This window comes from Colletotrichum paranaense (genome assembly GCF_030867605.1).
Source record: "Colletotrichum paranaense strain IMI 384185 chromosome Unknown Scaffold_5.1, whole genome shotgun sequence".
NCBI classification, from domain to species: domain Eukaryota; kingdom Fungi; phylum Ascomycota; class Sordariomycetes; order Glomerellales; family Glomerellaceae; genus Colletotrichum; species Colletotrichum paranaense.
This window is the reverse complement of record NW_026848963.1, coordinates 3,232,068-3,250,656: the sequence shown is the minus strand read 5'-3', so window position 1 is coordinate 3,250,656 and position 18,589 is coordinate 3,232,068. Positions and strand designations below refer to the sequence as shown.

General features: G+C 52.1%; 6 protein-coding genes across 6 annotated transcripts; 4 read left to right on the top strand and 2 right to left on the bottom strand.

Annotated features, from left to right (window-relative positions):
• Window positions 1–490: 490 nt before the first annotated feature.
• On the top strand, window positions 491–4,042 carry CPAR01_07494 (uncharacterized protein; the record flags this gene model as incomplete). Its single annotated transcript, XM_060491763.1, has 3 exons — window positions 491–1,577; window positions 1,641–2,794; window positions 2,849–4,042. 3 exons carry the CDS (start codon window positions 491–493, stop codon window positions 4,040–4,042), a joined length of 3,435 nt encoding a protein of 1,144 aa, XP_060350637.1.
• Window positions 4,043–6,527: 2,485 nt separating this feature from the next.
• On the bottom strand, window positions 6,528–8,257 carry CPAR01_07493 (AflYd/sugR/sugar regulator; the record flags this gene model as incomplete). Its single annotated transcript, XM_060491762.1, has 3 exons — window positions 6,528–6,668; window positions 6,872–7,324; window positions 7,559–8,257. The coding sequence occupies 3 exons, from the start codon at window positions 8,255–8,257 to the stop codon at window positions 6,528–6,530; spliced, it is 1,293 nt and encodes a 430-aa protein (XP_060350636.1).
• Window positions 8,258–8,948: 691 nt separating this feature from the next.
• CPAR01_07492 (general alpha-glucoside permease) lies at window positions 8,949–10,616 on the top strand (the record flags this gene model as incomplete). Its single annotated transcript, XM_060491761.1, has 1 exon — window positions 8,949–10,616. One exon carries the CDS (start codon window positions 8,949–8,951, stop codon window positions 10,614–10,616), a length of 1,668 nt encoding a protein of 555 aa, XP_060350635.1.
• A 584-nt stretch (window positions 10,617–11,200) lies between these two features.
• On the bottom strand, window positions 11,201–11,941 carry CPAR01_07491 (uncharacterized protein; the record flags this gene model as incomplete). The annotated part of the gene is made up of 1 exon (XM_060491760.1): window positions 11,201–11,941. The coding sequence occupies one exon, from the start codon at window positions 11,939–11,941 to the stop codon at window positions 11,201–11,203; it is 741 nt and encodes a 246-aa protein (XP_060350634.1).
• Window positions 11,942–14,048: 2,107 nt separating this feature from the next.
• On the top strand, window positions 14,049–15,341 carry CPAR01_07490 (aldo/keto reductase; the record flags this gene model as incomplete). The annotated part of the gene is made up of 6 exons (XM_060491759.1): window positions 14,049–14,207; window positions 14,267–14,345; window positions 14,406–14,546; window positions 14,596–14,709; window positions 14,778–14,972; window positions 15,046–15,341. The coding sequence occupies 6 exons, from the start codon at window positions 14,049–14,051 to the stop codon at window positions 15,339–15,341; spliced, it is 984 nt and encodes a 327-aa protein (XP_060350633.1).
• A 1,703-nt stretch (window positions 15,342–17,044) lies between these two features.
• CPAR01_07489 (uncharacterized protein) lies at window positions 17,045–18,337 on the top strand (the record flags this gene model as incomplete). The annotated part of the gene is made up of 4 exons (XM_060491758.1): window positions 17,045–17,311; window positions 17,389–17,635; window positions 17,738–18,189; window positions 18,248–18,337. The coding sequence occupies 4 exons, from the start codon at window positions 17,045–17,047 to the stop codon at window positions 18,335–18,337; spliced, it is 1,056 nt and encodes a 351-aa protein (XP_060350632.1).
• Between the last annotated feature and the right edge of the window lie 252 nt (window positions 18,338–18,589).

Genomic DNA, 18,589 nt, shown 5'->3' with positions numbered 1-18,589 from the left:
TGCATCCCGCAATCGCGGCACCCATCATCACCCCAGTGCACCTCATTTCTGGGTCCGAAAAAAAGGTAGATGAATTGACGAGCATACTGAGACCTTGACAATTCGTTTTTAAGTACATGCGACAGTCTTCGTGGTGGTCTGTGCTGCGTAACTCGTGGTCAACCAAGGTTCCCTGTACCGCTAGCAGCGGCCAACTCGCCGTCTTCAGGCAAGGGAAAAGTTCCATCGCGTACTTGCGTACGAGCCTCTCCAAATCCTCAACCTCACCTCTCGGAACCACCCAAAAGACCCCCTATTCCAATCCATCAATACACAACAACCACAATCCGTCACGTCTCCGAAACGCAAAGCTCATCTCTATCGATGTCGCTCTTTCTACTGATGCGCTCATAACGACCCTTTGCCGCCCGGACTCGGTCCCTGACGAGCGCATTTCCTTGCGCATGGCGACACGCCGCCCACCTGTCGCTATCATCAATCCGGGCTCAAAATGTCCCTCCCCAATGGCCACCACGCATGGCAGCCGCCGTCCCTCCATCATCAACCCTCCAGTCGCCTGTTCCATCAACTTGATGATGGTCCTGCGCGAAACGGAACCCCCGTCGACCATTCAATGTCCTTGATGCCTGAGGCACAACCTGATATTGAAGAGGAACGACGACGCGCCTTGTTCAAAGATCTCTATCACAAAAGCGAGGCAAAGATCTCGCTGCTATTCGCTGACGACGGATCATACAACTATTCCGCCATCGATGCGTTGCGCCGCCCCTCGGCCCCCTCCCCCTCCACCTTACCCCCTACCACCGACCATGCGCCGATCCAAGAGCCTCCATTAAAGAAGGCCAAGCGGGTCATCGACGAAGACGACTACGGCGATGACGATGACGAGGATGAAGAAGAAGACGCGACCGCAGCCGATTCGAGTAAACCCGTGAACGGTATTGCGGCCGCCGGCGCCGGTTCGCTACTCTCCCCCTCAAAGTCCGGTAGTTCGCCCGTGCACTCCGTCAGCTCCCCCGGCAAACAGCTCGAGAAACTCAAACAGGCCGACGGATCTGGAGATACCACCAAAACGAGCGAAGATGCGCGCAAACAGCTGGAAGAGGCGCGTAACGCGACCGAAGAAGCGGCGAGGCGGAGCTTCCATACCATATTCTATACTCTGGAAAACGATCGGACTGCTATGCTGGAACAGCAGCAGCTGGAGGAGTCCGAAAAGCAATTGCAGGCCGAGATGGAGAACAACAATAACCACAGTCAGACAAATGGCGCCCAGGCCGAGAACCACGGGTCGCTCAGCAGCGCCAACTTGGGCGCGTCGAGTTTAACCCTCAAGCACTTGATTGCGAGGATAGACATGAAACGCGACCAAGTTCGCGCCTCTGATGCAGAATTGCGGTCGCTCATGAACGAAGTGCGAAAAAACCGAAGTAAATGGGCTAGCGAGGAGAATGTCAACCAAGAAGAGTTGTACGAGGCCCTCGAGAAAGTCTTGACGGAGTTGAAGGCACATACGGAATACTCAACGCCCTTTCTGCAGAGGGTGAATAAGAGGGATGCGCCGGATTACTATAACCGTAAGTTGCCTCCAGGCAGACAAGTTTGACTCGGATTGGCTAACCACCCTCGGCACAACGCAGTCATCAAGCAGCCAATGGACATGGGATCTATGACCAAGAAAATCAAGTCCCTCACGTATAAATCGAAGGCGGAATTCGTCACCGACCTAAACCTGATATGGGACAACTGCCTGCGCTACAACCAAGATATGGGACACCCTCTGAGGCGGATGGCCAATGGCATGAGGAAAGAGGCCGAGAAGCTTATCCCTCTCATTCCGGACCTCGTCATCAGACCGCGAGCCGAGGTCGAGGCAGAAGAGCGCCGAAAACAGAACGGTGGCGAGGAAGACGGCGGTGACGACTCGGACGATGAACCGATAATGTCATCTCGCGGTCGTACTGCCGGAACCAAGGGCGCCAAGTCTCGGAAACAACCCACTGATCAGAAGGAGGGCACCCCCAGTGTTGACCAGAAACCGGTGCTACAGCTGAATGGCCTGCTGGCTAAGGGCCGAGAAGGTTCTGAAGCAGTTGATGGTAGCGGATTCGGTACGCCAATCGGTGGCTCGGCAACGCCTGGCGGCGTCAACGGACATTCGGGCATCGGAAGCAATGCTGACGCTATGGATATCGATGGGCCCACGTTGAACGGCATGGCCTTGGGGCAAGCTCTCAATGAGGCTGCAGAACAGGCCTATGAGGACGAAGAGTACAAGATCTGGAAGCAAGTGACGAAGAAGGACCGAGCACTCATCGCCAAGGAACGGTATCAGCTTTTCAAGGACAACAAGCTCAACACCGACGCTCCTGCTCTACTCCGAAATAAAGCCGGCATTCGATGGTATCTGAGGGGGCAAAAGGAAGCCGAAGCCCTGGGCGTCATTGGCCAAGCCCAGGCGGACTCGTCTGCCATTGCTGCTAAAGAGGCCGCGAAGCCTGCCGAAACTCTGGCTGAGGGCATGGAAGGAGAAGAGGAAAAGATTGTACCAGCATACTACGAACCTCTGACAGTTTTACCGGACATCCAGCCAAAGCTGCAGTGGATCGAGGACGGCGAGGGCCATGTCATCAACCAGCATGAGGAATATCTTCGAATGATCCCCGAAGGCCACTTCAAGGCGCCTAAGAGCAAGTTTGCCAGCAAGATCGACAGCAACATCCATCAGATCCAGGAGACGAGGAAACTATCGAGCAAGATCGGCGTGATTAAGCAGATGCAGATCCAGACTCAGGTATATACAGGCGTCGCCGGCGGGTGTATAAGTGTTCTAACGCATGTGTTCTAGGTTTATAATAACCAGTTTCCCAAGTCCAACTACGAATCTTTCGTGGAGCAAGATGCCGAGCCATCCTTCATCGCAGATGATGGCCCAGTCATTGCGCCAGAGACTTGCCGTAGTGCCCTCCAGCGCTCCGTAGCCAAGATTCTCTACCACACCGGTTTCGAAGAGCTTCAGCCCTCTGCTATTGACACCATGACGAGCTTAGCATCTGACTACTTCGAGAAGATCATCAAGACCTTCAATGTGTATCGCGAGGCAGAGAAGATCGAGGCACCAGTATCCCGTGCCGAAGGAAGCTCTCGATTCCAGTCTCGCTTCACTCCCGAGGAAATTATCTTGCACACACTCGATGAAAACGGTTGCGACCTGCTTAGTCTGGAGTCTTACGCCAAGGACGAAGTCGACAGACTCAGCACGAAGCTTGGCGGCATCCACGAACGTATGAAGTTCCATTTGACCGAACTTTTGCGGCCTGCCCTTACCCAGGAAGCCGGACAAGATGGTGTTGGTGCCTTCAAAGACGGCAGCGAGCAGTTCGTTAGTGGTGACTTTGCTGAGGATCTCGGCGAAGACTTCTTTGGTTTCAAGGCCCTTGGTCTGGACAAGGAGATGGGCTTGGATATGCTCTCGGTTCCTCTTCACTTGCTTCAGTCCCGTGTTCGCAACCAATTCCAGATGCAGACACAGACGGTTGGCGCGGAGGTCACCGACCTCTTCGAATCCTTGCCGCCTGTTGAGCCCATTACGACGGAGAACATCCACGGCCAGATTGGTCTCGTCAAGAACTTCTTCCTGGCTAAGCTACACGCTAACGGCGATACGCCCTTGATCGAGGACGAGGAGCTTCCTGTTAAGCAGAGGCGGCCCAGACCCCGTCTTGGCGCATCTGGAAAGATTGTCTCACCGCAGAAGAGGCCGCCCAAGGAGCAGATTGCCCTCGCTAAGAAGAAGAAGAAAATGGAATTGGCGGCGCAAGCCAACAAGGATGCCAATGCTTCTCCAGAGAAGAAGGGCGAGACTACACCGGCAAAGAAGGTCAAGCACGCAAACATCAATGGCACCGGACCCAATCCAGCGGCGATCGCGTTGCCTCCAAGCATGGAGCGGAACGAGAGCATGCAAAGCCAGGGCAACGCCAGTCAGACCGATAAGGACGAGCCCATGGGCATGATGAGTCCCGAGAGTATCGAGAGATGAGACACAAGGACATCATGAGACTTGCGATTTCTCATACCTATATATACCCATTTTCCGTACACAAACATGGTGACTTATTGGCGATCCTGCCACCGAGTCCCGAGTGGAACCGGGTTTCCAACACCACCCTTTCAGAAGCATGTCGCGGATGCCATCGAGACGGCTTTGGATTTATGAGAAGCAGTCTCTTTGCAACCTCCCAAATCCTCAGACATTGCTTGGCATCGTACACCTCTCCAATATACGTGTTTATGCACACTCCCTTTTTCATTTCATCAAACATCCATCGGCGTTGAGGTTGGATCGTCGTTTCATTGTTCAGGAAGGGAAGATATAATGCTGCACAAAGAAAAAACCCCGAAATACATAGCTCGGCGCGGCTATCACTAAGAAGACAGGGATACCCAAAAGCCAATAAATTGGCCGTCATTCAGGGAGGGAATCATTATCAGAGAAGAGACCGAAGATGTACGGTTTGGTTTCTTGTCGTTTTTCAACAGTGGAAGGGTGGATTTGAAGATCTTCTTGTCCGTTGGCGGTACTGCAGCGCGGAAGATATTCCGCCACGGACTAGAGAAGGGCGGGGGAGGTTTATTTGGTTAACGAACTTTTTTTGTTTTTATCCATCTCGTATAGTACAGACGGGATCGTCACCCTTCATGATGGAAAGGCGGAAGAAGCTTAGGTGGTTGTCTCTTTTGCTTCCCTGTCTTGTTGTTTCGGGATGAGGGTGAGACGTGACGGGGACAAGAAGACTCTGAAGCTTGGACAGATGACGGATGAGACATGGGTATCCGCACGTCTTTCGTCATGACAGCATTTTGGTTGATCTTGACTATTCCTCGTCTTTGCGTCGCGTGGGGCTTCCATGGCAGGCGTAAAGTATGGAAGCTTTTTCTTGTAAGATTGTCAAATGGGAACGCGGGGTGGAGGGCTTGGTGTGGAGGACGCATGCTGCTGTCTAGGGTTTACTTCGTCTTATTCTCCCTCTCTTTGAGTTTGTTGATACGATTGCGATGCGATGCGATGCTCGCTTGGGAGTTGATAGATGGCGTGTTTTTTATTCACCAGTCGTAGTAGTACTTTTTTGGTAGTTGATTTTTTCTCTTGTAGTACGGCCGCTGCGGTTGGGCTGAGATCAGATCGAATCGAAATGAAAATATGATCAATGAGTCTGGCGTTCCTTCTATTCATGGGGATGTGTTTGAGAGAGATGTTGGTCAGTATTGTGGTCCCTGAGGTTTTGGGCTGTTGCTGTTGGAGAGCGTAGTTGCGCATCGATGATCTTGGGCTTTGGGTCGTGTGCTGGGCCAACCTCTTCCTGCTCGGACATTTACGGGGTCACTCCGTAAGCAAGATGGGATCGCTTAGAAACCCATCAGGGAGGAAGATAAGCATAGGTACACGAGGGAGGTAGTAGGCGACTTTGATGAGGCAATCACGCAAGGCTCTGAAGAGTTCAGTACAGTCATCGGGGTATCTTTTCTCATGAAGGGATGGATCCCTCCAGCTCCATCACATACTATTCTACATTGCCCTATCCGTCTGCTCTACGCAACCCCAAAAGGGCTCCGAAAGTTGCCGCGATCATGGGACGCGATACTCGAGGAAGCCCTATCATCTTCGTAGCTGTGGCTTCGTGGCTGTTGAGAAATGATAAAGGACTGGTTGCCCCTGAACCCGAATTCTATCTGGATGGAGCTTTCTGACTGTCTGTGATTCGTGTGGCTCAACCATTGAAGATTGATGGCGATGTCATTTTCCGCGTTGGCATCTTTGGGCTTTCAGACTGCGCCGCTCATGCGTGGCACTGGCTTGCTGTCTTTCTTTGCTCATGGGATAGAGATGAATTGTCATCCTATCGGCATCAAGGGTTTCTGAGCATAGGCAGGCTGGAACAAGGTGCCAAAATATCAAATTGCTGTTCTCGTCGGTGGTATCAAGTTATCAACTGCGTCTATTGTAGTATACATACTTTAGGCGCTGCGATGAAGTGAAGGGCCGGAGAGATATCGAATGGGGTAGGCACAGATTTGGCTTTTCTCCCACTCGTGACAGTCCTGGTATAGTCTGTCGAATCAAGGGCTCGTCCTACTCTCAGAAAGACATTTTCAGCCAGTGTAGGCACTGATCCAGCGCGTTCGGAGCGCATGACAAGAGTGTTGAATACTGCCAAACAATATCTATCGAATCAGCGAGAGAGACATGTCAAGCGACTGCCGATGGCATCCCGTGACCGAAAAGAACCATTCCTCGCCTGAATTTCTCGCAAGAACCACGGCATGGCGTGTCACTTGACACATCAAGTAAGCGCACAGGTGTCTAGACAAATCAAGGCGGGGCTCATGGTCGATGGTGACACTCATGCTGTCCGGGAACTATCGATCTACACGATACATCCCGAGGATACGGTCAAATGACAGAGAAGCTTTCATGTGCAAGATTCATAGTCAATCACTTGGGTGATTCAATGGTACTGGCTCTTCTATAAATCCTCAACGCATTCGTCTTCCTCGCCCGGCGTCAAAGCCCTGACATTCGGCACCGGTAATTGTGATTCGGCCATAACCAGCATCAACTTCTTGTGAAACAAAGACTCCGGCCCACCAATGAGAAAAAGTGCTTTCTGGAGAGAATGCAGTACATCTCTGGCCCCCAGAAGCATACTATTGCACCCGGGCTGTAGGGAGCTAGACAACCACGTGTTGCAAGCTAGGATGTCGATGAGAGCATCGGCAATACGGAATACTTTCAGCTCCTACAGGAAAGGAAAAAAGGGGCAAAATGTCAGCGTCGGCGCGGCCAGAACCTCGGTAGTGTGATACTTACTAGGCCATATCCGTGGGTCCGAATGGCCTGCTGGGAAACAGACCCGAGCAGGCGCATGGCCTCGTGGGCAACCTTGGCAGGCTTCAGCATGGAGAGCATTGCATCATCCATGCGGCTAGACATCTGGTAGTGGCTCAGAGCAAACTGCCACCAGAGTATGTGGATCCAGTTCCCCGTCATCAGCACGTTCACTCGCTGGGTCTCTGGGAGGTTGGGCGCCAGGGCCGAGAAGTCCTGCTTGGCCATGGCCGAAAGCGCGCTGTAGAGATTGTCGGCTTTGCTGGAGCCGGGTGTGACACCCCCTCTGTCTGCCGCCATGACTATGTTATCGTCGAGTAGGGTGAAGAGTTGAGCGAGGAGTTGGAAGGAAGCGTCCACTTCGCCGACTCCTTGGATGTGAAATCCGGAGAGCGGGAAAGTCTGGATTGGCTTGAGGCATGGTGGGAAACAGTTCTGCACGCAGAATGTCCTGTTTCTTCTCTGTCAGCAATCCGATCCTGCCTAGAGGAGGCTTATCGACTGCACCGTCGCCAGTATGAAAGGGGGAGGAACTCACCTCTCAGTTACAAACACCAACCAGAAGATCCGCAACAGCAATTCTCTTTGTTCGTCTGCGAGGCTGACTAGGATCTCTGGACGGTGTAGGCTTTGCAAATGCAATTGAGCAATTGCCTCATGTAAGTATACCGTGGCTAGCCTGATGCGTTCCGTATTGGCGAAGTAGATGTGTAGAAAGAACGCAGTCAGTAAAGAGTCTGTCGTGTCTTCCTTGTAGTAAGTGCTTTGATGACGCTGATTGCTCAGATTATGCGAGAGTTGAGCATGATGTGCAAAGCTTTCCGCAATGCTGTTGTCATCTGAGACCAAGATATGCTGCTTGGAAAGCCGCAATTGAGATAGTCGTAGCTGAGCAATTACCGTAGCACAGATGGCTCCAGCTAATGCCCATGCATCGTGATCATCCAGCGAACCACAGATCCGGGACTTTAGGGATTCCACGTTGACGACGGGCCAAACACATGTTAGATGGTCTCGAAACTTGTTCAGGTATTCGATGTAAACCTCCAAAGGGTTCTTCTGGGCAGTACTCTCGTTCTCCACACCGGGAGTTGACGGCGATCTGGGGCTTTGCGTTGGTCCACGAGCCGGAAGAGGGAGACCTGATCGATTCTGCCGAATCTGCTCCTGGTAGTTTACCACCTTGTGAGTGGTACTCAATCGAGGCCCCTTCGGTCCTCTCTTTCGTGGAACCCGGAGAAACGTGCATTCGACTGATCTTTTTCGGCATTCGTTGCAGGGTGGGCTGCTTCCTTGTAAGTGGCATCGTACTCGCCGAAGCGAGCATCCATCGCAGGGATAGTTCGTACGCTTCTTGCCTTTCTCCATATTCCGGTTTCAAAGGCGATGGTTACATGAGATGTCGGAAAAGTGAATTATGAAAATAGCCAAATTTAGTTTCAAGTCTGGAAGACTGCATTTGTCTTTCCTAAATACCATTTCAGGCGAATAAATCAAGCGACTGACTCTTGTGGGGGGTACGGATACCCGGACGCGGATTCCCTTTTTCAACCCATCGGCTCCGGGGCCCCTCCTTGTCAAGGTCATCGGATTTCCATGGGTAGCTAAAAATTCCACGAGAATTTAACCGGGCATCGCAGTCTCGGCCTTGTCGCTTGAACTTTTCGCTTGAAATATCCCCGGACCAACCCGCATTATCCACATGGAACCAACACTACGGCCCTTGACGGCTAGGTTGTTCGAGACCCGAGTCAACCACCACCTGATTGCCACGAGAAAAGTTGCAAGTCAGTGAAGTTCTCCAAGACTGCGTACGATCAAGAACCACCGATGCGGGTTGCACGTCGGACGATGTTGGCGCAAGCAAAATATTTCTGGGAAAAGGCGGGTTGATGGTTTTCTTCACGGAGGTCAACCCACGCGAGCAAGAGGCATCAAGATAAATAGTTCTTCATGGTCCCGAATTCGGAAACATGTTCCCCAGATTTCCCCGGACTTTACTACAACCATCTCCATCTTTCCCTGTCATCTTATCAGCTGTCTAGAGTCTGTGCTACCAATGGCGACCACCCCGGCCAATGTCGAGACTGCAAATGCACTCACAGATCCGAGTGCGGCAGAAAAGCACGGCAAACATGAGCCGGTACTTCTGGATTATGTAGCCCACGATGCTCAAGCGGCGACGGAGAGCCAAAAGAACATGTCGGTCATGGAGTCCTTCCGGGCGTATCCCAAGTCTGTGGCATTCTCAATGGTCCTTTCTCTCTGCATTGTCATGGAGGCATACGACACCTCCCTAATTGGCAACTTCTACGGCTTGCCGCAGTTCCGTCGAAGATTCGGAGTGCGGTTGGAGAACGGCGACTATCAACTGACATCAACATGGCAGTCGGGCTTGCAAAACGCTACTCAAGTTGGTCAAATGATTGGGCTCTTCGTCGGTGGCATCGTCGCGGAACGCTACGGATACAAGAAGACTTTCCTCGGTGCCCTAGTACTTAACATCGCCTTCATCTTCCTCTTCTTCTTTGCGCAGAATATCGGCTACCTTCTCGCAGGAGGTCTGCTTTGTGGCCTCCCCTGGGGTGCCTTCCAAGCTTTGACGACAACCTACGCCGCCGATGTCACGCCCATGGCCCTTCGACCGATCATGACGACTTATACAAACATGTGCTGGGTCATTGGGCAATTCATCGGTACTGGTGTCCTGCGAGGACTCCTTTCTCGCCCCGACGACTGGGCTTGGCGTATTCCCTACGCCATCCAATGGGTGTTCCCCTTGCCCATCATGGTTGGCGTTATGCTCGCACCCGAGAGCCCGACTTGGCTGGTTCGTAAGGGCCGTCTGACCGACGCTCGCAATGCTCTGCGGCGACTAGCGAGTTCCTCGACAACAGATGCTGACGTCGAGTTCAGCATCTCCATGATCGCCCATACAAACGAGATGGAGAGACTGAACTCGGAGGGAACCTCATACATCGACTGCTTTCGCGGCACCAACCTTCGCCGAACAATGATTGCCTGCTTCGTGTGGGTGGGACAAGTTGCTTGTGGCGTTTGGTTTGGCAGCAACGTCATCTACTTCCTTCAACAAGCTGGCTTTGACTCGGACAACTCATTCAGCTTTGGTCTCGGAACTAATGCCATGGCTATCGTCGGCACCTTTCTCTCTTGGTTCCTTCTCCCCCATGTCGGACGTCGAACGCTATATGTCGTTGGTCTTTGCATCATGTTCACCGTACTAGTGACCGTCGGCGGTATGGGCATTCCGGCTCCCCGTCCGGATCTAGGCTGGGCATCGGGAGCCTTGTTGATGGTCTTCGTCATCACATACGACATGACCGTGGGACCAACTTGCTACTGTTTAGTCGCAGAAATTCCTTCCACCCGACTCCGAATCAAGACAGTTGCTCTTGCCCGCAATGCCTATCTTCTGGCTAGCATCGGCGCCAACTTCTTGAACCCGCCTATCATCAACCCCAGCGCCTGGAACTTGAGAGGAAAGGGAGGATTCATCTGGGCAGGAATTTGCTTCTGCGAACTGGTGTGGGCGTACTTCTGTCTTCCCGAACCGAAGGGACGCTCCCCAGCTGAGCTTGAGATGCTGTTCGAGAACCGCGTGAGTGCACGCAAGTTTGCACAGGCTAAGGTGGAAGTATTTGCAGACAATGTGGAGAGAGATGAAAAGCACGATGGACCGATGGCGGTCAACGTTGAGGGTCGGTGAGTAGAGAGAGTAACTAGAGAGAGTCGCTGTCAAATACAGCATCATAAGCTTGACCGAACCGAGAAAGTATACGAATGCCTTCTTCAATATTCTGCCAATGAGACCTTTTGGTAAATGATCTTCTGTGTTAATAAATGCAACGAGACACTTGGCAAGTCACTATTGATGGTGATCGGAGGTGTAGATAGACACGGCAGCGATGTCTTCAAGATCGGTTAGGCAGAACAAAAACCCAGCACAGGCATGATGAGAGTCACATCCATTCATTCGTATTTACAATCTAGTAGTCGTTTACAGAAGTAACTTCCAACGACTCAAGCAATTCCTGCGGCCGCGAAGTACAATTGAAGTGTAATACGAAGCAGTATCCGTTAATAATCAAGCTGATGTGACAACACCAAACGCCCCGGCTCATGGTTCCACGAAACAAGCAGAGATCTCAGACCTCGTTACCAAACCAAAACTCCGACCCAATATCTCCGTAGGGTATCATTACCTAGAACTCCTGTGACGATAGACGATGTCACGACTGCTCGTACGCGAAGAGACACGGGCTCGACAGCTTAGAAGAGTGTGGCCCACGCCTATACATGCAGTGGGGTAATCTGCGACTTCCACTTCTTGCCTTGAGGCCGGCGCCCAATACGTGCGACCTCTCTCTCCGACAGCCAACGCTCCTCGCGCTGTAGTTGCTGCTGTCGTTGCAAGCTGGGGCTGGGGCTAGGACTTTCCGAGCCGCTGGTGCTCTTGGGAGTCATCAGCCTCGTTCTCTTTGCAACACGAGGTTTATCCTCGTGTTCCCCAGCCCCTTCGCGTTTTCTCTTGGTAGAGAGGAGAGACTTTGGCTCGGCATCCTTGGGCGGGGATGGATTCTTGGTCGAATGCTTGGCCGGCGCCTCCAGAGGGTGAGAAGAGGCGGGCTTGTTGTTCTTTGAGTCATTCTTGGTCGGTGCCACTTTGGATTGCTCTGGCATCAAGAACAGAACATCTGGCATGTGCTTCTCGATATCCTCAAACCAGTGAGAGCACAGTTTCTTGAGAATTGACTTGAAACCCCGCTCGCTGAGGTAGGAATGGACATTGTCTACGTCGGGATAGTACTCTTCGAGGAGGTCCTGGCGCATCTGGCGCGGGATCTGGCGCCAGACAGAATCTTGAGATCGAACAAACTTCGAATAGAAGAACTCGAATACACGAGAGTGGGAGGCACCGGGAAAGTACTCCTTGCTTCCAGCCTCGGTCTTCTTGCCAATTCTAGCTGCAAGGCAGATGATAGCCAGACTTCTTTCATTGAGCATGGTATATGAAAGCTGATAAGAGGACATCTTGAGTGGTGAAGAGATGGGTTTGTGTTGTGAGAAGAGGAAGAGTGTTGTGTGAGAGAAGTGGTTGTATGAGGCGTAGACGAGTATGGTATGTACAAGAAGAGACTTTGCAGAACGTAGAAAAGTGTATGAAATGAACAAGAGTGTGGTGGATGCTGGGCGAAGAGAATGAGAATCCATGGGGGATGGAAGGCGGTTTATATTAGTCTAGATGAACAATTAGCAGAGTACCGTGTTGGTCCATGGCATCTACCTTGGGTTATTTGACGGCAAATGTTCGACCTGGATGTCGGAGTGAGCAAGTTGGACAACGATGCCTCCTCGGCAGAGTCTGCGATATTGAACAGATCATTGGCTGACCGGGAACCTTAGTTGGTTGAGTTTGAGACTTTAGGGGTTCACTGGCTATGTAAAGTCTGTAGATATGCCAAACAGGTATGATAGCTACGTCGAGGAAGACTCTAGTCCGGGATTTCGTCTTGAAACTGTATCTCCGAAATCGTTCTGACTTTTCTCAGCCGCGATGGTGTCCACGAGGCTCAGTCGACCTGGGACTCAAGGTTTGCGCCACCAAGCGTCGTGCCGTACCGTTACTACCTTACCCAAAAGTTTGGTCAGGCATCCAAGAACGAGTATCTTGGCCTAGGAAGACGGCATGTGCGGGCTAATAATACTGCTAAGCGTATCATACTACGCTTCAAGTAAGACTGAGAAAGTCTACAACTGGAGTACATTGAAGCATGCAGTTTCTATATGAGAAATCGTAGGGTATGAATAGCGATTAGCATCTTCTGTGATATAAATCAAGTGTTTCATCATCTTCAGATCTCTAAATGTTTGGTATGTGACTTTGCTGAGGGAAGGGGGCTTATAGCCTTCGAGTTCAAGATAACGGATCAGTGGATTAAGCTTAAATGCCTTCTCTCATTGCATCATTCGAGACCTCCTGGGCTTAGCTTTCCGACGACCAAGGTACCTGGATTCTGACCTGGATTTGACCGAACAGATGTTAACATATCTGGGCGGACTAGACGTGGATGGCCTGGGTCGTCCAGGCATCATGGTAAATTTACATTGGATTACCCATGATCCGAACGTGTCATAGATGAATTGGCTCAGAAATATGCGGGCATCGAATTGCCATTGGAGTTCAAAAAAGCAAACGCCATGCAGACAGTAATCCGAAAGATTCCCGTCTCAATGGGGTGACCGACCTCATGATTCACCCTTGTCCAAACCATCTATTCTACACGAACTAGAAGATCGAATTGAGAGGCTGTGGAAGGCGTGTCCTGCTTTTGAAAAAGGAACGCCGTGCCAGTCTACAACTTGTCAAGTTCAGTTGTGTTGGCAGCCATGTATTCGCACTGGCTTCCGATGTCAAGCTAAGTTCATGCCCGTCAAGCCGGCCCCGAAAACTGCGGCTTCGACGAAACTTCCGTCTTACGCAAGCTGTGCTGGGTGCAAGTTGCTCTCATCTTCTGGTTTCAGCAGCGATGATCGAGCCTTGTGAGTATATCGTCCAAGCCATCTGTGCTAGTTGATCTCTTGCTGCATTAATGTGGAAGCCACAGAGAAGGAAGACGGCGATGATGAATTAATATTTCAGTGCGGAGAGCGGTAGTGCGAGATAATAGGTTATATAGAGCAATTTAGACTCGAGAAGCTGAAGGCTTTGTCCTGGATGTCATCCGAGCTGTGGGGGCTAGCGGACTTAGACGCGGCCTTTAGCACCGGCTGACACCCCTGCACACGGAGCCGAACGTCGTAACATCCAGTACGATGACTCGCTAGTTTCAAGACTGAAGCCGTAGAGGCAGAATAAGTCAAATAATTCACAAATACGGCATTCGGATTTATCTGTTATGGCCAGTAAATCGGTGGTTTGCTTACTTTTCTAAAGAAAATTACCAGGCTAAAGCTGTATGCCATGGCTCCGCTTTACGAGAACGATTGATGATGACCCTACACAAGAACTTATATAAAGTCACCGATTCTTTCCCTCAATGTCTATCAAATGATGTATCACTTGCAAATCTACAAAGTTATCCTCTTACTACTCGCTGTCCCTACACATCCACCATCGTCACTCCAATTCCATACCAAGATGGTCAAGACTCTCCCCTTTGGCGGCATCCGCGTCCCAGTACCGGGGTTCGGTGCAATGGGCATAACGTCGGCCATGGGCACTAGGCTCTCGGCTGAGCAGGCGGAGCCAGTGCTTCTAAAAGCAATCGAGCTGGGCTGTACCTTTTGGGACACTGCTGTAAGCCCTGTGCCGCACGTAGCAAGTCTCTTTTATGACGTTCCCTTACATGACATCAGGTTGCGTACGACGCAGGTCTTAACGAGAAGATCCTCGGGGATTTCATCCGCAAGCACAACGTCCGGGATAAGGTCTTTGGTAAGCTCAAGTTCACTTATGGCATCGTGTGATAATCTAGCATTGACCTTATATTTCAAGTTGCCTCCAAGTGTGGCTTTGATGTCTTCAACGACCGCAGTGTCACCAACTCGAGATCCCATATCCGGTCTTACATCAATGGTACCATCGAAAGACTAGGCTTCGCACCAGACCTGTACTACCTGCATAGAATCGATCCGAGTATGATATCCTCTCTAGCCTGTTTCTACTCATCTAACAAAGGCTATAGAGACACCTCTGTCGGAGTCCATCGCTGCTCTTGACGAGATTCGGAAGGAGGGCAAGACCAAGTACATTGGCCTGTCAGAGTGCTCTGCCAAAACCCTGCGCGAGGCTAACTCGAGTATGTCTCATCCGCCACAACGACTTCAGCTTCATCTTTCATGCAATTAAAAACTGACGTTTGAAAAGTCGCAAAGGTCGATGCGGTCCAAGCGGAGTATTCTGCCTTTGAGACGCTCCATGAGGAGAGCGGCCTAATTCAAACGGCCAAGGAATTGGATATTGCCTTTGTAGCGTTCAGCCCGTTGGGCCACGGCTGGTTGGTCGACAACTTCGACTATCAGAGCCCCGACGACTTCGCGCCCGATGACTTCCGTCGAACTGGTATGTAGTCACAGGCACTCGAATGCCTTCCTTCTCTTTCCCCGGTGAGCACATTTTCTGACCTGCATCACAGTCCCCAAGTTCCAAGGAGAGAGCTTTTATAAGAACAAGGCCATCGTGGACGAGATGAAGAAGATCGCTACCGAAAAGGGCTGCTCTCTTGCTCAGCTTGCCCTGGCCTGGGTGGCTGCCCAAGGTCTCATCACCATCCCGGGTACTACCAAGCCGAAGAGGCTGGAGGAGAACTGGGCCTCCCGGGATGTGGAGTTGTCGGAGAGCGAGGTTCTTGCCATCAGGAAGCTGGTGGAGGCCAACAAGCCTGAGGGCAAGAGATTCTCAGCAATGCATGAGGCCGCAGTCGGCCACTAGTATGGACCGTCTGGATCTTGGGCTGATGCTTCTAGCACTAGCTGTAGATCGCCTAGAACTCAAGCTCGAGAGTAGAGATGCATACATAAATCGGTTGTAATCATCACATTGTCACTCCCGCCTTCCTGAAAAGCTTTCGCTCATCCTGCCACACTCTCGGAGCAAAATTACGGAGCTGTTCCGGCATCTTCACACGAGAGCTCCGGACGGCGATCGGTGGTTGGCGGGGTTATCGGACCCACAGTAAGCAGGTCAACCGGACCAGCTCCCTTACACCATGCCCCGCAAAACCGCGCTAAGCTCTGAAGCCGAGTACCTCAGTATCCGGACGCAAAAGTTTGCCATGTGAATGCTGCATACGTTGCGGGAAGCAACTTGTATTCAATGCTGGTCTACGATAGAGCGAACTCGATCTGAATGCTTCTCCCACCTTCACTGCGCCAATTGCTGTGTAGGGCACGGCGATACAAGTTGTCTCGGCTGGCGGCCTACAGGACGTACCAAGGCCACGGTGGCCGTTGATTGCTGAGGAATGTTGGAAGCCATTGAAAAAGTGCTTCGCGCAGCTCGCCGTTTCTCCCTAGTGAGACAGGGTGTCAACGCCAGGGGTGGAAATCTATTTCGTTCAGCACACGCGTCCAGCCACGTGTTCACGAGAGTCGCTGATAAGATATGATCTCGAGGCGGAAAAATGGATATCGCGATGTGAAACAGACAGGTCGACAACAAGACAAGAAATTGTGGATTGGATTGATCAAATAGACTTTGGCGACTTGAGTCAAGACCGGCGAAGACGGGCAGTAATGTCGGCACCTGCGGAGCTCCATGCTACGATTTTAGCGGCGGAAATCAAACATGATGATGTCCCGATGATGCCCAAAATTGAAGAACGAAGAACACGACAGCATCTCGGCGGACGGATACATGATACATGTGAAGGCCCAGATGGAGAGCTCTCAGTATGTAAGGTACGGGGCAACATCGTATTATTTACAGAAGATGCCTAGTCAGGGTCCACGAGCCGGGGGGGAGAAGGTCCCTCCCTTCCATCCACCGGGCTCATTGTGTCGTGCTTCAAGGTGGAGCCCAAGCCTCATGGCGCCACAAGAGCTCAACAGGCGCACCTGGCCCGTGCACCACAGCTGGGGCGGTGCAATTTCCAGGCTGCGAGAAATTCCATTTACTGGCAGAAGGGGCCAAAACTTAGCCAACCAAGCAGGCCTTCGAGGAGATACAAGCAAAGGGCACACGACAGAAGCGTCAGATTTCTCCTTTGACACATTGCTTCAATCAACAGCTTGCTTCCATCGGCAGGATTGGATTGCTTCTCGCCATCTCTAGCCACCATCACAAAAGGGTGTCCCCAAACTTCTGACACATAACCCACAAGGCCCATTTCAGCCCGCGCAGCAGCTGTCAGCTCCCTGGCCCGATCGCCGAGATAGGGAGAGAAAGAAAGCGCCTCGACATCACGACCGAGCGCCCGCAGCCTTACGACCTGCAAGTAACTTTCCAACACCTTGCTGGCACGTCCTTCATCGCCTTGCTATCCGGTGACGACCTGCGCGACCTGCGACGAGTGTTAGCGTCTCATCTGCGACCATTGCTTGACCGGGCCCGAATCTCAGGATCATCCCCGAGCCAGCCCTACCTCCCTTTCCCTTTGACGACATACCCACGACACCATCTCGACATCAGACACAATGTCAGCAGCGGCAGGAGGTCTTACCCGACGCCGTGGAGGCGGAGGTGCCGCGGCCGGCGATGGTGAGGCCAGCAATGGCGCCAGCCGGACCAACTCAACGCCCAACATCAAGGATAGCGCCCCCGAGACGAGCTACGAGAGCGGCGAGAACGGCCACAAGATCGCCTTCGACCCCCGCGACATCAGCGAGAGCGCCGAGCGCAGCAAACAACCCAAGCTGACGTTGATGGAGGAGGTTCTGCTCCTCGGTCTCAAGGACAAGCAGGTATGCCGACGACGAGCGCTGCGCACCGATTTCCACACATGAAGCCAGGTCGCTAATTGACTTTTTACACGGTGCAGGGTTACCTGTCATTCTGGAACGACAACATCTCATACGCTCTGAGAGGATGCATCGTCATCGAACTCGCATTCCGCGGTCGCATCAGCATGCAGAAGGATGCCTCGAGAAGACGTTTCCCCCTCGCGGACCGCGTCATTGAGGTTATCGACGACACCCTGACAGGCGAGGTCCTGCTCGATGAGGCATTGAAGATGATGAAGCAGAGCGAGAAGATGAGTGTCAGCTCTTGGATCGATCTGATGAGCGGTAAAGCTACCCCCCTTTCCTCTCCCTAAATGGAATGGAGCATTGCGCTGTCCACTTCGCCCTTGGAAAGCACTCTGGCTGACGGATGTGGGCCACCTACAGGAGAGACCTGGAATCTGATGAAGATCGGATACCAATTAAAGCAGGTTCGCGAGCGCCTGGCCAAGGGTCTAGTCGATAAGGGCATCCTCCGCACCGAGAAGCGCAACTTCCTGCTGTTCGATATGGCGACCCACCCCGTCGCCGACGGAGGTGCTAAGGAGGAGATTCGCCGCCGCGTCCGCAACGTTTTGACCCAGCGTACTGTCGTCCTCCCCGCATCCCAATTCCTGCCCGAGAACCTCGAATTCCGTTACGTCCGTACTCTTGCCATGGTGTGCGCCGCCTACGCTGCCAACGTGCTCGAGAACGCCCTGAGCACCCTCGGCCACGAGGCCCGCGAGCGCGCCTTTGCCCAGACAGACGAGCTTCTCGCCGACTACAGCCAATGGCCTTTTGGAAAGAAGGCTACCGGCAACGGTATCGGTGCCAACCTGCCTCAAGTCATCGCAGACGTATGTTGAACAGAATTTCCCCATGTGGCTTAATGGCCTGGATCTAACACTTTTGCAGGAAATCAGCAAGGGCAAGGATAAGGAGCTGCAACTCGAAGTTGTGGCTGCCTGTCTTAGTGTCTTCACTCGTCTTGATTCCCTCTTGTAAACCTAATCGACCTCAACATTCTCGAAACCGATCATTCCGCTGCCTCGACTTTGTACAGGGCAGAGAGCACTGAGCGAGTTTCGGGAACACGACTCCCCCATTTCTCAATCCCATTCACAACCTAGACACATCGAAACGCCCCAGCATTGAGCTCTCCCGACCTTCACCAAATTCGAACCCTCACGAGAAATGATAAAATAAAGCAACAGGGGAAAGCGACTTTCTTATGCTCCCCATCAAACCAAAAAATGT